General features: G+C 44.1%; 1 protein-coding gene across 2 annotated transcripts in view; it reads left to right on the forward strand.

Moving 5' to 3' along the window:
* AOAH (acyloxyacyl hydrolase) overlaps positions 1 to 19,194 on the forward strand; it is a 173,168-nt gene that overhangs the window by 140,646 nt on the left and 13,328 nt on the right. For both annotated transcript variants that reach the window (XM_060156020.1, XM_060156023.1), the window contains 4 exons: positions 5,949 to 6,121; positions 12,557 to 12,615; positions 12,698 to 12,757; positions 14,283 to 14,379. In XM_060156020.1, coding sequence (XP_060012003.1) covers positions 5,949 to 6,121; positions 12,557 to 12,615; positions 12,698 to 12,757; positions 14,283 to 14,379 — 389 coding nt within the window. The remainder of the gene's footprint in view (positions 1 to 5,948; positions 6,122 to 12,556; positions 12,616 to 12,697; positions 12,758 to 14,282; positions 14,380 to 19,194) is intronic.

Raw genomic sequence — 19,194 nt, forward strand, 5'->3', positions numbered from 1 at the left:
TCTATGCATCGGGTAATGTGGGCCCATTGAGACCCCACCCCATTCCCAGTCTATGTCAAGATGCCTCCTCATGGAGGTTGGGTGGGAGGTCAATAATGTGATTACAACTGGGGGGCCTGAAACCAAGTGCTACCTCTATTACCTGGATGCTTCAAAAATACGAAAGCGAGCTGTGAGTGAAATCTGAGCACTCAACCACAGCAGGTCTCTGGGCTTTCACTCTGGTTCTGGGCAACGTTTTCTGCAGAGGCTGTTTACCTTCCTCCTTGAGAGGGGGGCGCCCCTGCCATCAGCCATCAGTGAAATCTGGCTGGAACACCCGCCAGGGTAATGAAATGATCATGTCTGGCCCTGCACCCAAGTCATGAGGCTTACCTTGCGTGATCAGGCGCAATTCATTAGGACAGGGACAGACTCTGAGCCACCCGAAACACGAGGCTCTTGATCTGTTCCAAGCCCACCACGTGTTCCTGACGTGTGAGAGTGTGGTGCTGGGCACCATCTTCTCTCCCATTATTTTCCTGGAATGAGCGTCACGTCTCTCAACCTGGCTTTCATAGTTCTCCCCCGTAAGCCCTGCACCCTCAACCCCTCACCTCTCCAGGGCTGACCAGCGTGAGCTCACCGGTGTGTGAGGAAGGGTGCAGGGCACTGCCACGGCAGGCAAACACGGGATGGCAAAGTGAACCTGACGTGGGCTCCAGAGCACCTGCCTGAAGAGGTTTAGACACTTTCAGCTCAGCCCATGCAGCCTTTGACAGCAGGGCAGGCCTAGGAGGTGTTTCCCAAACCACTGGGACTCTTTGGTCCCAAAACACTAGTGCTAAGTCCCCTCAAATATTACCGGAGGAGAAAGAGTACACAGGTCAAAGGGTGTTGAGAATTTTTCAGGGACAGGGTCAGAGGGATCATCTATGGCATCCAGAGGAGGTGACCCACCACCTGTCACTCAGACCCTTTTGCCCTTGCCTGAACTAAGAATTGGTCAATTTTGCTATACACACTACAGGGTTTACCTGGCGATGCGCGTATGTAAATTATCTAGCTGTACGTGATGGAGCAAAGATGACTGGAGAATGTTCCAGCAGAAACACCAAGGCTTCCATTCTTCTTTTTTTTTTTTTTAACTTTTTATTTTATATTGGAGTATAGCTGATTAACAATGTTGTGATAGTTTCAGGTGCACAGCAAAGCAACTCAGCCATACATATACATAAATAGGGAGTATGGGAGAGTTTGCTCCATCTTAACTCATCTTGCCTTTAGGTGGTTGGAGAGTCTTAGCTCAGCATCCTTGCTTTGTGCCAAAGCATTGTTGTATCAGCAGAAGAAAAAAAAAAACAAAACCCTGAGATGCCAAGGCAAAAGTTAATAGCCGTGCATTCTAGCTTTACCAATGACAGAAGACAGGATATAGACACCCAACTTGCTTTGTTTCACCCCTGCTGTCACACTCCAAACACACAGTGAAGACAAAACCTGGTTACTCTGAACCTCGTTCTCCCGGTCTGAACAAACGCACAAGGCAGCCTGAATCCCCTTCACAAACTGGGGTCCTTCTAGGGCTTCTGTGCATCTGCAAATCAAGCCAAATCCTTAACCAACCTTTGGCCCCTAGCAGGTAGGCAACCTGTTCTCAAATCCTTCTGAGTGCTTTTTATGCAGGCTGGAGAGCTTCTTATTCATAATTTTCCCCAAAGTAATGAAAAACATGAATGTAGCATTTTATTCTACATGCTGGGGTTTTGTACAATGGGACAGCTCTTTCTCTTTCCTCCGATCTCTCTTTCTCTCTCTCAGAAAGTCCAAGGAACTCATGACCCAGTGCAGAAGCACATACACCAACCACACCAAACGCCCCGAACGTCAGATTTGCTCCACCTTTTCCTCTGTGCAGCGACATATTGCCCCTCACAACCTGGCCCATGTGACCTTCACACCCATGGTCAGCCTGTCACCCTCTGGACAGCAACAACGTGAAAAGTCATTTTATTTCACTAAGTGACATAGGTGGAGGGGAAATGACATAAAATTACAATGTTTTCTGCCCCTCCCATTAATATTTAGCTTTCTTCCTCATTTTCGAAAGAATAAAAATGATATGAGAACCCCTTTCATTTTGACTGTTTCTCTGATTACAAAATAACATGTGTTGTGAGAAGTTCAAATAATACAGGTCTAGGAAGCAAAAGTTTCTCCAGAATCACTCCCTACCGCCCCACCACCACTGCTTAGAACTAACCACTAGAGATGTTTCCTGTATTTGCAGCCAGATTTTTTCTATGTAAGTTCTAATTTACAGACTGATTAATATTCATTGAAATAAAATATTATGCTCAATGCTCTGTCATTTGTTCTCTTCGCTCAACAATACTTTTTAGCAGTCTTTTCCATGCTAACACATACAGATTATTCTTTTAAAAAAAATTTTGTTTTATTGAGGTGAAATTCACATAATGTAAAATTAAGCATTTTAAAGTGAACGATTCAGTAGCATTGAGTACATTCAAAATGTCGCGCAACCATCACCTATATCTAGTAACTTTGTTCTTTTTAATGGCTGTATAGAGGTTTACTGCATGGATCTACTATAATTTATATAGCCAGGCTTTTTAGCTTTTCCCAATTTTATTCTATTCCAAGAAATGTTGTCATACTTGTATGTACATTTTTGCACATTTGTGGAAATGTTATGATAGGACCACTTCCCAAAAGAGAAATGTCAAGGTCAAAAGTTAAACCAACTTCAAGTTTTGACACATTCTGAAAAATTCCTTCCAAAATGACAACACCAATTTCCATTTAGGAACAGCTCCCTTAAAAGTGACAAGAGTGGACACCCCTAGGGGCTTCTTTCTGTCTCCTCTTCCCATGTCTCTTGGTTCTCGGGTCCAGCTTGTGAGTAATGAACTTACTTTTTCTGGTTTGGAAGCTGTATCAAAGTCCCTAGGGCTGCAGTGACAAAATATCACAAACTGGGTGAGTTCAAAAAACAAAAATTTATTCTTTCACAGTGTTGGAGGCTAGAAGTCCAAAATCAAGGTGTCAGCAGGGCCATGCTCCCTCTGAAGTGTCTCTGGGAAGTCCTTCCTGTCTTCATCCTTCTCGTGGCTCCCTGCAATCCTCGGCATTCCTTGCTTGTGGCAGCATAACTTCAATTTCCACTTCCAGCTTCACATGGCCTTCTTCCCTATGTGTGTGGGTCTCTCCTCTTCTTAAAAGGACACTAGTCATTGTCCTTTAAGGTCATAAGGTCATAGTCATTTAAGGCCCAACCTAATCCAATATGACCGCATCTTAACTGATTACATCTGCAGAGACCCTGTTTCCAAATAAGGTCACATTCTGAGGGAGGCTATTCAATCCACTCCAGGATCATTAGGTAAATCTGGAATTTTAAGGACTTAAAATAGAAAATAACTTATAGCATGATTCCATTTAGGTTAACAACAGGCAGTTTAAAGCCTAAAGAGAATTCTATTTTCAACTCCCAGGTTAATGCAGGTTAGTATCTTAATTCAAATTTGATATGTTCCTGAAGGCTTGTACAAAAGTCAACGGTGCAAAAAATGAACAATAATAGACTTACATATTAAAGCCAAAAAATATTCTAGAATCCCTATTTATACCTTGCCTTTTTTTCCCAATAAACGTAAGTTTATTGATTCAATCCTTTAATCATTTATTCAACACACAGTTACTACATGCAATGTTCTGCTCCAAGCACTAGAAATACAGCAATGAGCAAAACAAACCCCTGCCTACATGGAGTGTAGTTTACCTACTACAACTACTAGTATAGTTCACAGCACTGAGCATTTGGCCAGGTAGCAGTTTCAAAAATAAAGAAAATGGGTAACATGAGGTGTGGTCATCTACAAACACTGGCATTAACAGTTCATCCTGTCCTGGGAGAAGCAAAAGAAATGAGACATAGGGAAGAGCAGACAGTAGAGGGTCTCAGTGCTAAGCCACAGAGTTTGAATTTCATTCTGTAGTAGGTAAGAGTCATCAAAGTGTGTTTTAATGGCAGGGAAGGAGGAAAGGTTGTATTAAACAGTTCAATAGAAAGTATGTTAGTATTATGTTAAACTTGTCAGTCACTTAGGTTCTGGGCTTCAGTGTGATAGTCTTTATCATTGCCCTCTGAAATGCTATTATGTAAATTAATTAACCACTCCTTAGTTTTCTTTATTCCCTTAAATCATTTTTTGTTTGTTTGTTTTGTTTTGTTTTGTTTTTCGGTACGAGGGCCTCTCACTGTTGTGGCCTCTCCCGTTGCAGAGCACAGGCTCCGGATGCGCAGGCTCAGCGGCCATGGCTCACAGGCCCAGCTGCTCCGCGGCATGTGGGATCTTCCCGGACCGGGGCACGAACCCGTGTCCTCTGCATCGGCAGGTGGACTCTCAACTACTGTGCCACCAGGGAAGCCATGTTTTTTTGTTTTTTGAATTTTATTTTATTTATTTATTTTTTATACAGCAGGTTCTTATTAGTTATCTATTTTATACATGTTAGTGTATATATGTCAACCCCAATCTCCCAATTCATCCCACCACCACCATCACCACCCCCGCTTCCCCCCTTGGTGTCCATACGTTTGTTCTCTACATCTGTGTCTCTATTTCTGCCTTGCAAACTGGTTCATCTATCCCATTTTTCTAGATTCCACATATATGTGTTAATATACGATATTTGTTTTTCTCTTTCTGGCTTACTTCACTCTGTATGACAGTCTCCAGGTGTATACCTTGCCTTTTAAAGATAACAAGAAAGAAAGGAGGAAGGAAGGAAGGAAGGAAGAGGGAAGGAAGGAAGGAAGGGGAAAGCAAAGGAGGAAGGAAGGATGGAAGGAAGGAAGGAAGGAAGGAAGGAAGAAAGGAAGGAAGGAAGGAAGGAAGGGAGATTTAAATGGAACTTTCAATGATGTATTTCTAGTATTTTGTACAGTCCTCACTTTTGTTCTTTTCCAAACCAAATGAAAATAAGACAACCAGCTTAAATTCAGTAAATGTCTAATTGAAGCTAAAGATTTGCTACTTTCACTTATGATTTACATCTTTGTCTTAAATTCTTTGATTTTAGGACTGTGCTCTTATAACTACTTTCAGCACTTCCTTTTTCTGTTTTCACTAATTTTGTGGAACAAGAAGATAAAAATATAATTAAAAATTTCATATATCCTCTATAGAGCACACGCACTTCTATATAGAGAAAGGCAGTGATGCAAATTGGAATTATCTGTTGACAGATATTGTTGCTGGGGTATAGCCTGGAATAGCAGTCTATGAGGAAATTCATGAAAGTTCAAATTCATTGTAGAAAGGAAAGATGTAATGTGGACACATAATGTCACTTTATTTCTCAGTGAAATTTCATCTCCCTGACTGTTATATATGTGAAAAGTTTTAAAGACCAAGTTGCAGAGCTCAAAGTGTCAAACAAATAATAAGCAATACCAGACCCCTTTGATACTATTAACTGTGTGTAACAGTCAGGATACGTGAAGTTATGCTGCAGGAACAAACAGCCCCTAAAATCTTAGTAGCATAAAGCAATAAATATTTATTCACTCGCACTACATTGTCCATCAGGGATCACCATGGAGCTCTGTTCCAGGACTCAGACTGGTGAAGCAGCTGCTTTCTAGAACATTGCTCAGACTCATGGCAAAGAGAAATGGCATCCTGGAGGCTCTCATACAACCAAACATGACACATGTCACTTCTGCTCACAACTCATAGGCCAGACCTGGCCCACCCAACAACAAGGGAGTCCAGAAACCAGAAATATTTTTCAAATAACACCAATAACTACTGTGTATGTGTGTGTGTGTGTGTGTGTGTGTGTGTGTGTGTGTGTGTGTGTGTGTTTGGGGGGTGGGTCTTATATTTGCGTGCATTTATCCTATAATATACTAAGATATTTTCTGTTTTTTTTGTGAACAGGAAGAGTGATCCCGTCCCAGGAATGACCACTCCTGAAAAATTGTACTCAAAGGTCATGCAGACTCTGCAGTATCTAGATTCTCACCTGCCAAATGGCAGCAATGTTATTTTATACGGCTTACCAGATGGAACCTTTCTCTGGGATAATTTGCACAGCAGATATCATCCTCTCGGTATCAGTTTGAAGATGTTTTTACTCTTTAACAATGTCAATGTATTCGTAGTTCAAATATATGTAGTTCAAACCATATAGGAATACACCTAAAATGCCACCAGAACGATGAAGGGAAGAGCACCCAGGTACAGGATCTAAAAGGTCAGTATCCAAAGGTGGCCAGAACCAGATCCAAAGTCAGAAAGGGCAGATGTATTTGGCAAAGAATTAGGACAAACTGAAAGGTAAGAGTTTAAAACTCCTTCACTGAAGGTGAAATCTAGAAGGAGCCAGTGAAGCCCAAACAAGAGATAGGAAGGAGACAAAGGGAAGGATTTCTCCAAACCTCAGTGGTGAGTGCCCCCTAGTGGCCAGGATTCTAATGACGTCTGTGCACCCTGGTGGCCAGTTAGAGCTCTGTAGAACTGGGTCCTCCAGAGGGCTTGCTCCCTGCTTCTACACTCTTTTGGAGTCCTTGGCTCTGAAATGCTTTAAAGTTCCAAGAAATTTCTAATAGAATCTCTAGCATGCCAGATGCTTCACAAACATTGTGAAAGTAGTAGTAATTCACCTTGGGAAGGGCTGCCATGCTGATCCTTAAAACAATTCTGTGAGATAAATGTTTCTATTAATTCCATTTGATAGATGAAAAAACTAAGGCTCAGAGAAGTTGTGTAGCTTGCCAAATGTTGCACAGCTTATTGTATATGCAAGCTGGGTGTAGCAGGGCTCTCTCTCTGTGTTTCAGGGAAGAATGTCCTTCCAAAAATACTTATTATATGCCAGGCGCTGTTCTAGGCACTGTGTAACCATCAGTGAACATAATAGTCAAAAATCTCTGCCAACATAGGCTTATGTTACAGTGGGAGAAAGACTCCAAAAGTCAGAGGATGATAAGTGTTACTACAGAAAATTAAGCAGGGAGGGAGGATGGGCAGTGCTGGCCTCAGGCCTCTCTGACAGGCATCTACAAAGAGGGGCCTGGGGACCATCCCCTCAGCCCCATATCGACAGCACCTGTGCCAGTCTCTCATGGAAAGGGGCTGCCCTTTCCCTGGTATTGCCATAGCCACCTCCTTAGACCAACCCAAGCGACAGTGCCCAGGTGCTACAGTGTCCTGGAGGTCCAAGCAGTTCCTTATGAGTCAGGTGAGCAGTTCAGAGGGGGAAGACCTGAAACTCCTTCCTTTGCACCCTCCTTAGTGGGTAGAGGTGGAGAGCTTTCCCTTGCATACATAACATCCTTGTGTCTTTTCAATCCCCTCTTGTCCTCCTCCTGTAGTTCCTGTTTAAGCCAACCTCCCTACCAGCTCCCGCAGGAAGTTCTACACTGCCCCACATAAGAGCAGGGACCTTTTAACCAGCTCTCAAAGGGCTCTGACCCCTTCACTGCGGTCCCTTCACTGGGCAACAATGGAACATGTCCACATTCCAGGCTCCCCACCGATGCGACTGAAGTCATTTTCCTCTTCAATTATGAAATGTGCCACAAATGTTATTATTCCAAGGAAACACTGTCCAGCCTCTCATGAAGAAAGCATGTTCCTCCTATTCACACGGCCTTGACCACGCCCTTTAGAAATGATAACATGATCACACAGTGAACTTGACTCCATTCTGGGCTGCCTTGTACATGTGAAGGACAACCACTTGGGCTGATCATGTCTCTTTGAGCCATTTGGGGATGAAAAGTTCAGTTCCCCCAACAGATGTTCTCAGACTCCTAGATTTCTCCCATGCTAAGAAATGCTTGGGGAAGGGGAGTTGGGAGTAGGGGAGATGTGCTCCCAATTTACTCTGTCACACCAATAGGGACTTGACTTTAGGTTTTCTGACTTTAAATCCCATTCCCTTCCCATGAACTGCAGTTAGACTGCCTCCGTAAATTTTCTCAGATACGCCAGGCCGTTCCCTTGACTCAACCATAGTATGTAAAAATGACTCCACGTAATTTGGAAGAGAGCAAGGGAAGGAAGAGGGTGATCGATCAGGGGACTCATCAATCACTTGGTGGATTCTCTTGGCCGGTGGTTCTCATCCAGGGGCAACCCATCCACCCATTATCATATCACCCCTGGAGATGGAGTGCTACTAGCATCCAAGGGGTAGAATCCAGGAATGTTCCTAAACATCCTACAATGCACAGGACAGCCCCCTACAACTGAGAATGTCGATAGCACCAAGGTTGAGAAACCCTGCTCTAGACTTTGCGTTATCCTCAGATGGCCTCCCTCCAGCCGCTGACCTAGACTAGCACTTCACAGCACGAGAGCAATAGGTGGTGGAACAAGTGTGTTCTATATAAACAACTCTAGTTTGGGGGTCAGGGGAATCCAATGAGGGAGAAAGTTATAACCACCTAAAATTTGTTGAATGTTTTTCAGTTATTATTCACATCCTAAATTATCCCTGCTGCCTGGTTGCCATGAGAAATAAATCATAAATTCCTCAACGAAGCATCAGGGTCCTTCCTAAACAGACTGGGGAAGTAGGTGGGATTTACCCAGCGTCCTCATTTGTCCTCTGGCAGGCTGCTAACTCACATAAGGTGGGAAGCTTGAACAGGGGGCCGCTGCCCTCTCATTGCCTCCGTTCTGCCCTGCTCCACATCCAATCTTTGAATCTTCCTTCCCACAGACAGGAACCGGCCGTGAAGCAGGTTAATGCTAGCTCAGCCTCAAGGCTTGGTTGCTTTGCCCAGGTTAAGGTGGATCTCATCTTAATCCATAGCCACACACCTGAGTCTGGTTCCTGGGACACTGTGCTAAGCGTGGGGCAAGCAAATAAAAGGGGGTTTCCATTTATTCTGCCTTTGAGCCAAGAAACATGATGATGATAATCTGTAGACTTGACTCTAGCCACCCCTTAAGGATTAAGAAAGAGGCCAGGGAGCAAAAGGGGTCAGGGGAGAAGCCCTGAGTCAGTGATGACATTCTCTGCTGCCTCAGTAAACAGGTGGGAACTCAGCCTGACTATTCAGGAAAGAGAAGGTTAAATGCCACAGCATCAGATGTGCAGGTAGTGGAGGCCCAGAACAAGAATGGGTGTCTTGCTGACTCCTGCTGGGGAGGAAGGGGCTAACATCATTCCTCTTAGCCTTGTCTGTGAGTCACGACCCAGTCACTGCCTGACCGCCAAGGGCTGTGACAGCCCCACAGGCTCTACCAGCAGTTAAAATTCCTGGTGAGAATGTCTTGTCTTTTTGAGGAATTACCAGAAAGTAAGTCTCACACATTAGGATTATACATTCATAGATCTTTCAAGTAAGTTTATGTTTGATCAGGGATGAGTCCTCTCAGGCACAGTCTGTAAGGAAGGCAATCTTTCCATTAATATGTCTGAGATAACGATTATGTGCTTTGAGGGTAAAAATGATGCAAAGATGAAGTCCTTGTTCTCTCAGGAAAGGACAAATAGTATATAGATCCTGACAGTGAAATTAACGAGGGCCAGCGACACTTCTCTAAGCCATATGCATTCAGGGAGCTATCCAAAGGGTTAGACTATGATCAGGAAGTCTGGGAGAGCTGGCTACAAATAAGTCTGCGAGTCAGCCTTCTTTGAAGGGCCTCTGCCACAAAATAGCCGCAAAAACTCTGTTTTGTCCCAATTACTCTTAAACTTGAAACCTAATGTATTTTAAAATACCTTGTAGTGTACCTTCAATTTTATTACTGGCTTCCTCCCTGTCTAAATTAATGTGGTTTCACCAAGGTTTGATACACTCAGATGGTATTTCGTGAAGGTGTGGCTGACTTTGTTAGCACTAAGCTCTTACGGTAGCTAAAATTTCAACTGTGGTCCCAGAGTTCAATAAATGCCAAAGACTCTGCCCTAAAGAACATACACATGACTGAGCTCGAGCTGCTACTATAGGAGCTGGGGTAGATCCCTTTGATCTTCAGAGGGAGCATATGGTATCAACTGGGCCAACCCACAGGCTCCCACCCCTTACACACACACACGCTGATGGTTCCTGGCCACTGTGGGACAGCCCTCTGCCCCTGTCCTGGGCAGTCATGACCACCTTTCTTCACCAGACTCACTTTCTAACCAGGGATTCACAGACACCACCTCTTTGCACGTAGGTACAACATGTAGGTAGGATGAGTCTTTATACCAGGGCTTCTCGATACGGAAGAATACCATTAAAGTAACAAGGATAAAAAGTCATACATAAAAAGAAAGAGCAAATAACTGACAGTTCCAATCTGTGGAGAAAAGCATAAGAACCGTTTTCCCTCTTCGTCATAAACCCATCACAGACACTCCCCGCCAACCTTCCACATGACCAGCCCCAGGGACACGCTGACCTTTAATAGGCAGGAATACCAGAGAGAAGGGAAACCAACCCATTATACCTTTCCCAGTTTTCTTCTAACTACAGCTAATGTGTGCTTATCCTGTCCACAGACCCACCTACTCACCTAAGAATTTCCCCTCCATCAACCTGGTCCAATTAGAGCCAGTGCCAGAATAGCAAGGACATGAAGGGGAGGGAACAGGGATTGGTCCAGAAGGAGGATATGCCTTGTGGTCTCATCCTAATGTGTTCCGGGACCTCAGCAGTAAGAGAGTAGGAAGAGGGGAGTAAGCTGGGATGCAACGAGGCTACGGCTCAGCTCAGCCCCCAAAGGGCAGCCAGCAGATGAGCTTCCAGTATCCAGGGGCAGGATAAACGCCAGTCCCCCTGGATATCAGAGCAGTCCAGTCTTGCAGGTGGGGAGGGAGAGGGTGCAGGAGTGGTATTTACGGTCAGGCATGAGGTACCACCTCCAGCAGGTTGAAGACACTTCATCCACTGGGCAGGGAAAAGAGAGAGGCCACCAGGTGAGAGTCAGGGCCAAGCAGGGCGTCAGGGCCCCAACCAAGCTCCCTAAGGTTTATTACAAGGCCCCCCGCCCCAACAAAGAAACAAGATGGCAGAGGGAAGGTTGCCGCTCAGCAGGGGGCGAGGGCCAAGTCCTCTGGGCAAGTGGAGGATTGAGGGTGGGGAACGCAGGTTGAAGGTGTCAGTCACTGCAGCTGGGCTGGACTGAGACAGGCAGGGACACATACAGAAAGGAGGTAAATTACAAAAGCACACACCAAAAAAAAAAAAAAAAAATAGAGGGAAAGCAGCCTCTGTGATGGAAAGCAGGATCTTGGAGAAAGATGGATCATGGAGCTCAGAGCTCCATGTGGAGCCCATAAAATGAAAGTGAAGACAGAAGCCAGTGGCTTGGGATTCATCTAAAATGCGGAAATGCAGACACCTCTGGAGCACAGAGAAGACCCAGCATGTCACTGTGACTTTAATGGCGATAATGAGCCTGTGGTTTTCCAGTCCTGGGATTCACTCACCCACACAGAGAGAGAATATATTTTTCCTCTATGACAAGAAAATTGAATCTATCTTTCGGTCTAACTGATCTGAGGTATAAGTGAAAAATAAGACTGTGTTCTATCACCTTCAATCTTTCTCTTCGCTCCGAGATAGGCCCTATTATTTTCCTTTATTTTTTCAAGCATGAGGGAAGTGTTAATGGATGAGACATCGGTCATTCACCCCCGAGATTTGGGAGAACCTGGATTTTGTGTCTCAGCCACAGTATGAAACTTGAATTGCCTGGGTTCGGGGGCGGGACGCACAGTGCGGTAGAAGGGGCGGTGGTGGGAGGCGAGAAGAGAGAATAAGTAACGCCCCCAGATTCTGGGTCCACAGCTGATATTTGGAAAGGCTCTGCATGAACTCACATTTGGCGTTTACCACTTCATGCGTGTGTACTTCTTTAACCTGCCCCCAAAAATAGAGCCTATCTACTAATGATGGCTCAACTAAGATAACCGCTGGGCCATGAAGGGATAGAACGAACGTACCAGCCTCCCCAGTCCGATAGCCACACAAGCACTTGTGGAAAACTTCAGTTCACCAAACTGCAGGACAGTGCGTGGTCAGAACTTCAGACCCTCCAGAGTCCCGCCAGGTCCTCAGCATGCGATGATCGGGTCAGACCTGAGTGTTTCATAAACACAAAAGGAGGAGGATTTGGTCAACTCCCACCTTCCATGCTCCCTGGACCCCACAGGGACTTGACGTTTCATACCATTGCCAGGAGAAAGCCACTGCTCTGCCAGTCCTTTGTTAGTGGTGTTCTGGTCCATACGGTGCCCTGAATCCCTCTACCTGGGGTCCAGATAAGGTCAGGCCCCTCACACCCTGCCCTAGCCCATGTGAAGAGCTCGAGAGAGGAGTAAACTCCTTGGGGCCGCTCCCCAACCCCAGGTCTGAATTTCTAGGGGGCTCAGAAAGAAGGAAAGCACAGGCATCTTCAAGAGCAACGCTAAATGCATAGGCAGGGCAGGTCCCTGGAGGCGCCAGCCTTCTGCCAGAGAGGCAGGCTCACCCACCAGGGTCCCTAGGCGGCTGCTCTATCTGAGTGAATGCAACATGCCAGACCTCTCTGTTTTCCAGGCCAGCTGAACAAGGACGTGACCTACGCGCATCTCTACTCCTTCCTGAGCTGTCTCCAGGTGAGCTCACGCTGACTTGTTCCAAAGCTATGTTCCCACAACCAGCACTGTTCTTCTGTAATCAGTGTTTTCCTGCTCTCAGGTCAGCCCCTGCCACGGCTGGATGTCTTCCAATAAAACGCTCCGGACTCTCACTTCAGAGGTAGGGCTGTCGCAGGCCCTTTGATACTGTCTTTGATCATTCTCTCCCTGTGTTTGCTGCAGGGTTTTCACTGGGGATGGGATTTTGGCAGGGTGATGGCCTCCAAACTGGTGAATAAAAGAAACAAACTCCCGGATGCTTGAGGAGTCAGGAGAATGCGGGGTGCCCTGTCTCCCTCCTTCTGCCTCGCTGAGTCTGTAGTTCTTGCTGGGTTTCTCGATCACTGTCTCTATGTGTGCCTGTCTCTCTTGTACACACACATGCGTGTACACGCACAAACACACACACGCCTTTGAAAGCTGGTCCTAGGCATATTTGTAGAGTCAGAGAAGTGATGAAGGTTAGGTGTACGCAGGGCTGGAATTCTCCCAAGGTAGGGGAGGACCAGCTGCCCCAGAGCCTTCCTTTCTTCTCTGAGAAAGTTTTCCACATTTCTTTCACAGATGGTAAATAATTTCTTTGCAAGGAATTTAGTAAACGTTTTTTACAAGGGAAATATATTTCAATTTTTAAAAAACCTTAGAAAATGTAAAAAATACAAAAAAAATAACAAAAATCACTCAAAATCCCACCACCCAAAATTAATATATATGTATGTCTTTCCAATATTATTTTCATAGACAGTTATTTTGGGGTTTTTGCCTACATAGTATCAGAACACACATATTGTTTTGTGCCTTCTGATGTTCATAATCATTCCTCCACATCATAATTTTTTTTTTTTTTTTTTTTTTTTTGCGGTATGCGGGCCTCTCACTGTTGTGGCCTCTCCCGTTGCGGAGCACAGGCTCCGGACGCGCAGGCTCAGCGGCCATGGCTCACGGGCCCAGCCGCTCCGCGGCATGTGGGATCTTCCCTGACCGGGGCACAAACCCGTGTCTCTTGCATCGGCAGGCGGACTCTCAACCACTGCGCCACCAGGGAAGCCCTCCACATTAGAATTTTGTAATCATTTTAGAAAATAGAGCATATGAATATACCATGATTTATTTCATCCCTTGGTGTTGGACATATGGATTGTTTCTAATTTTCCACTATGATAAACAGCGTTGTGATGAACCTTTGTATATACGAAGATGTATGTCTTTGTGTACCATGTCTATTTCCTTAAGACAAATTCCTAGGAAATTATTGGGTCAAAGAGTACGTCATGTTTAACGATTTGATCCCTATCACCAAATTGCTCTCTAGAAAGGTTAAACAAATTGACATTCTCAATCACATATCCCATGGCAATACTCTTTATTATCATGATTGTTCATCTTTTCTTTGCCAAACCCATGGGGAGAAAGTGGTATCTTAATACTTTAATTTGCACTGATTTTGTTCCTAATGAATTGTAACAGTTTTGTATGCTCGTTGGTCATTTGTGCATGAACGAAATTTAATATGCAGAGCGGCTGTCTGCTGGTGACTTGCAGTCGGGGTGGGGTGGGGACTATTGATTTCTTTGGTCTGCCTGAATTGTCTCCCTAAAGCCCAAGTCTAGGTTTCATGAAATTCTCCTTGTTTCCTTTGTATTCAGAGAGCAGAACAACTCTCCAATATGCTGAAAAAAATTGCAACCAGCCAGAAATTTACGAACTTCAATCTTTTCTACATGGATTTTGACTTCCAAGAAAGTAAGTTTTGCTTGGTTTAGGTATTGACACAAAACAGAAGCAGCAGCTACCATTTAGAGCCTACCTGGGCAAGGCGTTTGCTACAAGCCAACAGGCAGTATATTGGGCAGGGTCGCTTCTCCCCATTCTGACGCATTAATAGCTCTGAGTATTGAAAAAAGATAAAGTGTGAGACTCTTTCTGGAAAGGTGGAAGCTTAGCATCACCTCCTTACTTCACCATTATTTTAGAATCCCTGAAGCAATAGAGCCAGTGACCAGCTGGAAACAGCTTTGGGCTGGGAGCTAACAGGTCAGTGGAATCATCTAACTTATTCTTGACAGTTTAGCAATGCCCCGCTTACGGCTGGGCTAAAGATGAGAGTGACAGGAATGAGGGGTAAGGCAGTGCCTCTCCTTGGGGCCACTGGATTACCTAAGGACTCAAAACAAGGCAGATTCCCAGACCTCACACATGATGAAACTAATGAGTCTCAAAGGGAGGACTTCAGATGCCTATGGCAAAGTGGACAAACCATATCCCAGCTTTCTGGAAAGAACATTACTGCTGCTTTTCTAGCATTCTATCCAAACATTGGGGTCACTGATGAGTGGCCACAAGAAAACAGGCATGATTACTAGATTTATCCTTTACATCTTGACTCTGAAAAATTATTATCTATTGACTTTAATCCTTCCAGTCCCCTTTTCATTGCTAAGCAACTGTTATGCAAGAGAAAAGTCTCTGTTGATCGTCTGCCAGCTGAGATGATGCTAATGAAAAGCTTTGCAGTGTATGCAAAGAGTGGACGATTTCTCATACGGAGTTTATCATCTCTGTCTCCCCACCACCAACTCCCCCAGCCCAAGCATCTGGGATGAGACAGATGGCCGTCATGAATTATCAAATATTACATTAGCTGACACGTTTTGCATTGTAGACTCTAGTACTTCAATTCTGAACATCTTTTCAACAAGACTGATCTCCGTTAACTAGATTTCCTGCCTCGGTGATATATATTTCTCTCATGGGGAGAGACATTTTGATAAATAACCTGTCATTAAAATGCAGAGTTAAAGCCTCATTAATGAATTCCTGGTGTAAACAAATGCACCACCAAGTATCTTTGATCATCACCCACCCTGAATATAGATAAAGTTTTTAAAAATATAATATTGCCTAGTATTCACTAGAGACTTTTTCATTTTCCACAGTAATCTCTAGCTCTGTCATTTATTATCTTTGGGACTGTTGGCGATTCCTTGAACATTTCTAAACCCTCCTTTCCAGACCTGGAAATGGAGACACTATATCCACATAAGAAGTCTTTGTGATGATTATGTAAAATAATGTGTAATCCTCCCAAATGCCATGCCTGGTACATAGCCAGCACCCAGGAAAGAGCACCGTTCCCTCACACCCTTGCCACTCAATACATAGCTCAAAATGAGCAACATCTATACACCTGGGGACTGGTTAGAAATGCAGAGCCCCAGGCCCCACTCCTAATTAGGACATACCTAATCAGAGTCTGCATCTGTACATAATCCAGAGATGATCTATTAAAATTAAAACACACATTAAAATTTAATAAATGGGGCTCCTGTAACGCTCCAAGATTAAGAACTTAGCCATTTAGTCATCAGATTTTTACTAAGCCCTCCTGTGTGCTGTGTAGGTGCTGGGAATATAGTTGTTAACAAAACAGAACAGTCCTCTCTTCATGAAAGATACAGGGAAAAGAGCTTTCTCCTGGACCCCCATACTGGCCAGCATTCCACATGCTTGGAAACAGAGGTTCCTCAGCACGTTCTTATCCTCAGAGCAACAATAAATGCAATAAAAAAGCAAGAAGTTCAGTTAACCTGAACACTCTACATCAGCATGACAGTTGGTCGCCTTACTGAGAAACCTCCTAGGTATCGCTTCTTGTTTGGTACTTCTCATCAGCAGTTCAAGGAATTTGCTGACACTTTGTAATTCCCTGACGTTTCTTAAAAACGAAGGTCCAGTTTTGGTCCAGGGCCTTCTTCGCCTTCTCCATATGAAGTTAGTCTCCACTAGAGAAGATACAGTGGGAGGGAGAGTGGAGGCAGAGGAAATGGTACTCTGGGATCTGCCTCCAGAAACATCCGATACAGCATTATGCATTTAATGGCTACGTGCTATCACGTGTGCTTCTGAGAGAGCTGGCGTTTTTACCTAGTTTTCAAGAACTGTGGTAAGGTCTTAACTTACACCCAATGTTAGACTACTGCAAAGGGCATGCCTACCTTGAGATTCTAGCATTTTCCAGAGTAGGCAGAGGGTGCATCCACTCCCAGATCCATCTCTGTGGATAAGCTCCCCCACCTGGGCAGCTCATCACCCTGGAAATCTGGCCTAACTCATGTAGGTGAAAATGTTATTATACAAAGAGCCCAGAATTTACAACCAGACAGACCTGTATTCCAATCTCAACTCAGACATAGAATAGCTGTGTAACCTCGAGGAAATGAAATAACCGTTCAAGATTAGTGTCCTTTTGTGCCCGGTAGCAGTAACTAAACCGTGGGCTCTATGTAAGGGTAGAGACAGTGCTTGTCATGTAGTAAGGACTCCGATACCTGTTAGCTGACACCCTCCCATCACCACCACCATCACTGTATGTAAAGCACCTACTACATTCTTCCAGGGCTTATGATAGATGGATAATAAATGTTTATTCTTTTTCAGTGTCTAACCCTCCCCATCACCAACTGAGCCTGTGCATCACTTTGAGTTCCTCACAGGAAGCTATGCTAGAAATGCATCTCCTTATCACAGTTTCCTTTTATCAGAAATTAAAAACCTTATAGAGTCACTGATTAAATCAGCAGTCTCACTAGTCACATGAAAATCTCTGCTCTCATTTCTATACTGTATTTGAGCTATTGCATCACGAATATCACTTTTCATATGAGATTTACAATTTTATACCCTGTGACAGAGCAAATGACAGTTGAGGGTCCCTGTCCCTTGAGAGTAGACGCGAGACCTATCTGTTCTCTACTCTGACAGCCTCAGTCCAGCACCAAGAGATGACTGCTCACCTCAGAGACTCTTTTTTCTCTTGCTGACTCATCCTCCAACTGGTTATGAGCTAAACAGAGGCAGCAATTTTTTTTCCCTTCAGGAAATGCCAGCTTGAGCAGGTTATATCCTTTTTCTTCATCTCCACCACACCTCCCATACAGAGGAAGGAGCATGCCACTTGGCTGACAAGGCCATTTTTTCACTGACACTTTACATATACCACCAGCTCCCCTCAGCTTCTAAGACAACTCAGTTAGAGTTTTGGTTCTTAGCTCCCCTCCCCTCAAGTGTACGTTTGTCAAAATTACCAGTGACTTCATAGTGCTGACCAGAATTCAGATTTCTCTTTTTAAATATCTGCTAATCATCAAGGAGCTACCAAATGTTCTATGAAACGCCTGTGATTTCTATTGCATCTCTGAAAAACTGGTCATTAGCAGAGCTTCTTTGACTTTACAAATAAAGGAAGTACATTACGTACCAAATCCAAAGAGATCACTCACGATCTTTCAAGAGCTTTAATTCAAGTGTTCCAAAGAACAAAAGGCAATTTATTTGCCTATTTTTAATTATGGCCCCAGGCAGGAAGGGAACTGACCAATCTACCATAATAACCTGCTTGGACCACCCAGTCTAAATCAGGGAAGAAGTAGAGACTACTGTCTGGTATTGCATTTATTCTAAGAAATCAAAATTTCACCCTAAGATAATCAAACTAAAAAGGGTCACTCTGTCTAGCACTGGTCATAATACAGGTAAGACCTTAAACTCTTGCCTGTGAGTTACTGACTCTTCCTGTAAGTGTTATAATTCTTATGTCTACAGATATTCAGTGACTGGTAAGCCTCAGAGACACAATAATCATATGAGAAAATATCCTACGTTATGGGATCAAACCTCCAAGGGGAGTAGAAGGAATCACCATTCCTTCTCACTTTGAAAAATAGTCACTAATTCTGATGACTAAGTTATGTCCATCTGTTCCATGAAGTATAATATCTATCACCACCTCTCCCTTTCTCTAAGGGCCATAATTTTTAGTTTGGTAGTTAGTAATGCACATAAAATTCAAATCAAAATGGAAACAGCCTAGACTAACTTTAAGTCTCGTTAAGACTAGCATTGAATCACACTAGAGGAAACACGGGTATGAGAAAGTCTGGTGTTTTTAATATGGAGCTCTTAACAAACATTCCTCTCCAGGAACACGAGCTTGGCTTAAACCGTGTTTCATTTATAAGCTCAAATTTGCTTTCCACTGTCGATTTTCCAGATCTCCGGATCACTGTAATTCCTTTCTGAACATTCTCTTGGCCAGGGAAGGCACAAGTTTAGATTCAATTCGTTACTCAACCTTCTCGGCAAATGTGAAGAGTCTAAAAGTGTTATGAGGAACTTCCTACCCCCGCTGGGTCAGAGGATGTGTGAGTGGTCCAGGTCAGGCCCACGGCTTGCTGTCTATCTCTTTAATACAACCCTTTCTCAGGTCTTGACTGGGCTTGGTTCCCATTGTCCAACAGGCCTGGGAATTACTTAACATCTGATTGAGATTTTCTTTCATTCTTTCTTTTCTTCCTCCTTTTAACATTTGTATAGCATAAGGTGAAACCAAACTGAAAATACGGGAGAAGCAGGAGAAAGAATTGAAAAGTTCATTGAGGATTTACGTGAAGGAAGCGAGGTCACCTCTGAAGTCACAGAGGAGCTTAGGAGGCTGACATCTTGCCTGGGCTGGACCTTTCTGCATCAGTGTTGATTTCTGTATTAGACACCCTGTGGGGC

The sequence above is a fragment of the Lagenorhynchus albirostris genome, chromosome 8 (assembly GCF_949774975.1).
Source record: "Lagenorhynchus albirostris chromosome 8, mLagAlb1.1, whole genome shotgun sequence".
Taxonomy (NCBI): Eukaryota; Metazoa; Chordata; class Mammalia; order Artiodactyla; family Delphinidae; genus Lagenorhynchus; species Lagenorhynchus albirostris.